Consider the following 6,874-nt stretch of genomic DNA (forward strand, 5'->3'; position numbering starts at 1 on the left):
GAGGCCAAGGGCGCCCTGAGGCTGCCTCTCCCCTTGCTGTGTGTAAAACACACCTGTCCGTGCTCCCCACGGACACGAGAGCGGTGGTTTCTGTAAGCAAAGCCTCTCGCGTTGGCTGGAGAAAAGGCCCTTGCCCATGAGCTCCAGGCCCTGCGGCGCGCAGGTGCCTTCCTGGCAGTTTTTGGGTGGCAGGCGGTGTTGCCCGGCACTCCCCACACCAAAGGCGGGCCTTGTGTGAAGTTTTCAGATCACGAGGAGCAGGAGCGCCTGTCTGGAAGCAAGAGGGAGGAGGATGAGGATGACGTTGAGGCCGCCCTGAAGAAGGAGGTCGGCCAGATCCGTGCCTCAACAGAGCAGAAGCAGCGGCGCTTCCAGTCGGTGGAGAGCGGCGCCAACAACGTGATCTTCATCAGAACCCTGGGCATAGGTGGGACATCAGCTGATGCTGCATAATCCTGTGGGTGAACTGCTCTGAACAGTGTTAGTAACAGGCCTCAGAACGTGACGTCCAAGAAAGTCGTGTATACCAAACAAATACAAGGTTTCCTATTCCCTTTGGCATTACCACTGAATGTCATTATTAGCAGAATCGCTGAAGGTAGAGGAATCCGCTTTGACAGAATAATCTCGGATTATCTAGTTTTGGGACACTAAATCAACTCTTTACAGAAAAGGCTTTGAAGCTCAAAGCAGTGCAGCCAAATGTGCGTTTACCCAGCTTATTATTTAGAGGGGGGAAGAAGGGAGAAAATGCCTGCAATTTGTTTCTCAAACCTAGCTGTTTTTCTTGTAGAACCCGAGAACCTGGTGCACCATATATTAAAGGATATGCATACCACCAAAAAGCTGAAAACAAGAGTAATTCGGCGCATGCTACCCATTTCTGGAACTTGCAAGGCTTTCCTGGAGGATATGAAAAAATACACAGAAACGTTTTTTGAGCCTTGGTTTAAAGCCCCTAATAAGGGTACTTTTCAGATTGTTTACAAAGCTCGTAATAACAGTCATGCGAGTAGGGAAGAAGTAATTAAGGAATTGGCAGGTAGGTACCAATTTAATGCAAAACTATTAGAACAAGTATAAGCAGCTCACAATGGCACGCATACCATAGGTCACATTGTTAAAAGTGGCCTTGATGGCCATAGATACTTGTGGCTTAAAATCTGCATGTTGAATTACAAAAGCTAAGCTAAGACTTAAAAAAGCTTGACATCAGTATTCCTTGTTGGTTTAGATGTCTTAAGAGACAACAAGCAGAAGGGAGTACAGCATTGAATGTAATGTGGAGTGTCAGTTATATGTGCTTTGAAATGACCGCTCAAAGGCTTTCTCTCTGGATGCTGTATTGAAATAATGTGTTACTATTTCTTTTGAACAATACTCCACCTTACGTGAGTATTGTTTTTCTTGGTAATTGCAGTGGGTTAGTTTTTCACTTCGGTCCTACTGGTGGTATATTCTAAGAGTTCTGCTCTTTTCTGCTGTTTTAAGCAATTACAGAAATGATTAATGGGTTACAACTAAGGGCAATGTTGTGTCTCTCTTAACCTTTATCCTTTCAATAGGATATTGAAATATTGATATTATGCTTTGAAACGTTTTTTCCAGCATCTTTTAAACTACATCTTGTTTTACAGGAATCGTGAGCAGCCTCAACCCAGAGAACAAAGTAGACCTTAATAACCCACAATATACAATTGTGGTAGAAATAATAAAAAATGTCTGTGGCTTGAGTGTGGTGAGAGACTATGTTCTGTTCAGAAAATATAATCTACAGGAGGTGGTGAAGAGCAACAAAGACAACACACAACAAAACCCATCATGTCAGACAGAAGAACAGAACTTGAGGGTAGTAAAACCAGAAACCGAGGAGGAGAACTCGAAAGAAGTAAAACAAGAGAACAGGAATCAAGGTGAATCAGAAGCTGAGCCCAAGGGAAATGATGTGCTGACAGCGTAGAAAATGTGGTAGAAGGAAAAACTAAACACAATCGAAACATTTTTTAAAAAGTTGCCCTAGAGTTCTGAAAGGGTGTTTTAAAGAGGAGAGTGAGTTTTGTTTTGAAATCTTATTTTTAAAATCCAGTGCAGCTATAACCTGCTTCCAGTATGGTTTTGAGTATGCTTCCTGTACAACTGTCTAGCTTTAAGATTTCATTTCTCCAATAAAAGCTTGTGGGTTCCTAACAGGAGGAGACTCATCTTGAAGAAAATGGTTGGTTACTTGTCTTGGTTTAATGAAAAGGATGTGTTTAAGTCTCTCAACAGTGTTTAATTTATATTTTCCTCTTCTCTCAGAATTGTGTTGGAAGTTGGAAAATTAAGACAACTTTTTTTTCCTAGTCACGTCTCCCCTACTACCCATTTATTAAAACTTTCTTACCTCCATTGGTGTTTTCTTTAAATTTTAAAGTTTTTTTGTGTGTGTGGATTTAAACCAGCAATGTCTAGTTTACACATAGCAAAGAACCATTTGAGACCAGACAGGAAGGCCAACTGTGAGTGTTTATTGGTGGCTGACATCAGTAATCATGACTCAAGACAACTTGCTTACCTTACTAAGGACAAAGATAGACTCAGGGATAGTTTGTGGAGTTTTGTTTTGTTTTTTTCCCTTCTGTTTTACTCATCTATGTGCTGACAGGACCGACAATTCTTCAGAAGAAACTGCTGAATAGCCACCATCCATTTGTCAAGCCTACATCTCTCATTTAGATGCTGCAGTCATAAAGACATCTGCGTCCTTTAATTCTGATTTTTCACGATTGCACATACTGAGCACTGATTGCTAACACATTAATTCCTAAATCATGAGGCTTTCAAGATTCATTCAAGCAGCCTGCTTAATGTGGATGCATGCAAGATGTATGGCCCTTTATGGGAACTTCATTACATAGTATCATGATTTCCTCATTAATAACCCTCTTGTGAATTAAAATATCTGGTCTCAGAGAATGAACATGTTGCTCCTTCACCTGGTAATCACTCACTACTTGTACCGTAATTCTGAAAAGCATTATGTGGCTGGAAGATACTTATGCATATGCATAGGCTTTGTTTTTGTAAAGCAAGAACAGAAGCATTTAAAAACCATACAGTTGGAGTTTTTAAGCCTTATTCATTATTACACAATCACTGCTTAACAGGTGAAATATAATCCTATGTTGGTGCTTACAGTTGTAACAGAAGAGTTCCATTATGACAAACCGATAGGGATAGGCTTTTGTGGATTGTTTATTGGGACTAAATCTGTCCCCACTCCTTGCTCCTCAGTTTGTTCCGTCTGATTTTCCCAGTGATTGTCTTTGGCAGCTGCTGGACAAATTCAATCTGATTCAAAACAGGAAAAAAGTAAATGAGCGAATTTCAGTTATTTTTTTTCTCAGAATAGCATAGGACGCCATTCTACATAATTTAAGTAAGAATTTAGTGACTGGGGAAATAATTAATTTGGTTGTAGATTGTGTTGCATCTATTACTTTCCAAAGTCATCCTTCAGGTAATGCATGTAATTTTTCTTGCACAGCACATATTTGGGCTTTTTGTGTTTGTAATAGCATTTGAACTGAGTCTAGTCTTTCTGTTTCTAGCCTCCCTGTGGTTAAAATCGGGGTTTGAGATTTTTATGTTTTTTTTTTTAATATACTTGTCTATCATTCTGTGATTCTACTTGCCTTTCTGGGGTACTTGTATGGAGCAGTGACTTTCTTGACATGATCTTGCAATTCACAGGCCAGTTTCTTTGGATCTTGTGACTTAAAGGGAGGAGACAAGACCACAAAAGCTTTTACCACCTGCAAAAGGAAAATAAATAAAAACCCACCAGCATTAATTCAACTAGAGCAGCCTAACAAATGAGGCAATTAACTGAGCATAAGTGAGTGTTGCCTGCAGTACAGGCTTCCCGTATCACACTGGTGCAGCAGAGCAAAACTTGGCTTTTGTGTAAGCAAATCTAAAATTAGGATGAAACACTTTCTACCTTACATTAGTAAAGGTCCTAAGTAATACACGATAAAAGTTTCAAACTCTTGCTTCCAAATTTTGTAAGAGTTCTGTAAAGGACTGTTTTAAAGTTCCTAGATACAAGGGCCTTTTTAGTAAACAGATGTTGTTAGAGTAAAGAATACAGTTCTCCAGGCAGTGGGTCCAAGCGTACTTCAGTTCTTACCAGTCACCTTTCTATTCAGTCTCATGTTCTTTAGGAAACTAAAGATTATGTTTTTATGTAAAAAAAAGAACCAAAAGGAATATGGGATATGCAAATTACTGCTCCCTTCATTTTGGAAGAAGTGATGGAAAAGTTAGTATAGCTATACTAAAGGTCTTAAGAATTCAGTGCAAGTCGAGTGTACGCTCTGTCACATGAGGCACATTATGAATAAAAGAGTGATCCCGAATTACCTCCCCTCTGACAGGGTCTGGGCTGCTGACAACAGCTGCCTCCACGACAGCTGGGTGCTCTATCAGGGCACTCTCTACTTCAAAAGGTCCAATCCGATACCTAGGAGAGAGAAATTAAATGCTTAGTAGGTGAAAGGTATATGGGCATTTGTTAGACATTTCTTGGCATTTTAACTGAAGTCTACAAACCCAGAGGAGATGATGACATCATCCGATCTCCCCATAAACCATATGTATCCATCCTCATCCATGCTCCCTCTGTCTCCAGTGACATAGAAGTTCCCACGGATTGTAGAAGCAGTTTTCACTGGATCATCCTGTTGAAAAAGCAACAATTAAATATATTAAATATTGGGAAGCATTAAGCTTAAAGATGAGTTTTGCCTCTTGCACTCTACCTGTAGTATCTTTCTCTGCTCGTTTTCTGTCTCAGCAATGCAAGAGCTTGTGATTGCTTATTCCATAGGGGAAAACTTATCACAAGATCACACAGTAGGTTTGCAGAAGAATGGGAGAGAGGATGGAAGTTTCCTAAGTCGAAACATCGTCAGGTCAAGAAGAGCCACAGAGCTTTTTGGTGTTGCACCTGCTGCAGGCCTGAACTGGCTCTCTGGAAATTTGTTTTTGACTTACCACGTATCGAGTGAAAAATGTAAATGGCCGCTTGGCATCCATTTTGATAGCAATGTCTCCTTCCTTCCCAGGAGGCAGCACACTGCCATTTTCATCTATAATCTGCAATAGGAAAGGCAAATAGGTGACTGTAACTTTCCATTTTAAGAGAGCCATGTTCTAAACCTAAGCAGCAGCCAACAGCTCAACCAAAAAAGTCAGCCTGCCCTGAATACCACTGTATGGAACCGAGACCCGTGCAGTATGTTGTACTCTCATGTTTTGCTTTTTGTGAAATCAACAGCAAACGGAAAGCTTACCACCATACCTGAACATCATAGGAAGGAGCTGCCTTTCCAAAAGAACCTGGCCTAATTTTCATTCCTTTCATATTTGCACATATCATTCCCTGTTGGAAAAGACAAACAACCAGCCCAGGTAATATACACTGTCATTCCTGAAGATGTTCCTGTTCTTGTACTGTGCCCACTGCTGAGCTAGCAGAAGATCTAAATCTTCCATCTGTGTTAGCCAAAATATTTGTGAACTTCACTGAGAGTCTTGGACAAAAATTTCCACATATTTTACAGCCTAAGTAGTCTTGGAAGCAGTGACATAACCAAGCTGTAATTCTAAGCAAAACAATAAACCTTCTTGTAGGCAACTGCTACATATTCTAATGCCATCTTTCTTTTTAGGCAAATATATAGGGCCAAATTCCATATTTACTAAGAGGAATGAGATATTGACATCCCCTAAGTGATAGCTGAGTTGTAACCCTTTACAAAAAAGCTGAACGTACAATTTCAGTTTGGCCGTAGCCTTCATAGATAGTCAGTCCTGTTTGGCTTTTCCACTGTGCCATCACTTCTGGGTTGAGCGGTTCCCCTCCGGTCAAACAGTGCTTCAGCGCCTTGAACGCATACCTTCACACACAGGAGACATTGCTGAGGATCAGAGGACAGAAAGGGACAAATCCTGCTCTCCCTGACATCTGTATGTCCAAGCCCATGACCTCAGGACACAGCGAACTCTTAAGAGGTAGGGTTGAGAGCCTACAGCTCCAGCTGGAGCGGGGCTGGAAAGGAGCTGCCAAAGCCAAGGTGCGCAGGACAAGGGCAGCGCAGCCACATGTGGGACTTCAGGGCTGAAGTCTGGCCTCTGCATTCACTGCCTGTATTGCCTCAGGGCAAAACGTGTTTTGTCACCCTCCTCTGCTAAGGCAAAGGCTTTGCCTCCTCACAGCCTCTGCCTCCAACACAGAATTTCCACCACTCTCAGAGTTAAAGTGGGTATGAGGGCCCGGAAAAACCCGTTGAAGAGCCCAGCAATAGCTGGAACAGACACGGTGCGGTCACTTGCTAACAGACGCACTGTACCTGGTGAGGTCGTGCTGGACCAGCATGCGGTAGGCAGTTGGGGCGCTGCACAGAGTGGTCACTGGATATCTGCACAAGGTCTGACGAATTGGAAAAAAAAAAAAGTGGTTTAAACAATATTGGTTTGGGGAAAAAAGTGCTGCTAACTATTCCTTTCTATTCTATACTAGGGCACAAATTACAAGACCTGATTGTAACCTCACTTACATGGAAAGCAAAGTAATTGCAGACACTGTCGATGTTCTGAAAAGTTGTTACACTGCCCCAAACATCATGTGAAGAGGTGATACACTGCAGTAAATCACCGGTGTGCCTGATTTGTCCTGATGCTCACCTGAAGCACAAGGACCATCCTCCTGGCCCTAGAGGACTTCAGTAAAGCCCACACCTCACCCTATGACAAAAGTCAGGCACCTCAAAATTGAAGCACCTGTGTCTGTCTTAGGACCTTTCCAGGTAGGTGTTTTGAACCATTTGGG

General features: G+C 41.9%; 2 protein-coding genes across 2 annotated transcripts in view; one reads left to right on the forward strand and one right to left on the reverse strand.

The window, feature by feature from the left end:
- Nucleotides 1-192: 192 nt before the first annotated feature.
- THUMPD1 (THUMP domain containing 1) lies at nt 193-1,960 on the forward strand (the record flags this gene model as incomplete). Its single annotated transcript, XM_009873676.1, has 3 exons — nt 193-427; nt 794-1,042; nt 1,638-1,960. Coding segments are annotated over 3 exons (807 nt in total), but the record flags the coding sequence as incomplete, so codon positions are not given.
- Nucleotides 1,961-3,243: 1,283 nt separating this feature from the next.
- LOC104277123 (acyl-coenzyme A synthetase ACSM4, mitochondrial-like) overlaps nt 3,244-6,874 on the reverse strand; it is a 7,564-nt gene continuing 3,933 nt past the window's right edge. The window contains exons 6-13 of the mRNA XM_009873673.1: nt 6,396-6,475; nt 5,819-5,942; nt 5,345-5,425; nt 5,038-5,139; nt 4,594-4,721; nt 4,405-4,504; nt 3,675-3,794; nt 3,244-3,330 (exon numbers count right to left, since the gene is read on the reverse strand). Of these exons, the coding sequence (XP_009871975.1) occupies nt 3,244-3,330; nt 3,675-3,794; nt 4,405-4,504; nt 4,594-4,721; nt 5,038-5,139; nt 5,345-5,425; nt 5,819-5,942; nt 6,396-6,475 (822 nt within the window). The remainder of the gene's footprint in view (nt 3,331-3,674; nt 3,795-4,404; nt 4,505-4,593; nt 4,722-5,037; nt 5,140-5,344; nt 5,426-5,818; nt 5,943-6,395; nt 6,476-6,874) is intronic.

This window comes from Apaloderma vittatum, unplaced genomic scaffold (assembly GCF_000703405.1).
Source record: "Apaloderma vittatum isolate BGI_N311 unplaced genomic scaffold, ASM70340v1 scaffold41097, whole genome shotgun sequence".
NCBI classification, from domain to species: domain Eukaryota; kingdom Metazoa; phylum Chordata; class Aves; order Trogoniformes; family Trogonidae; genus Apaloderma; species Apaloderma vittatum.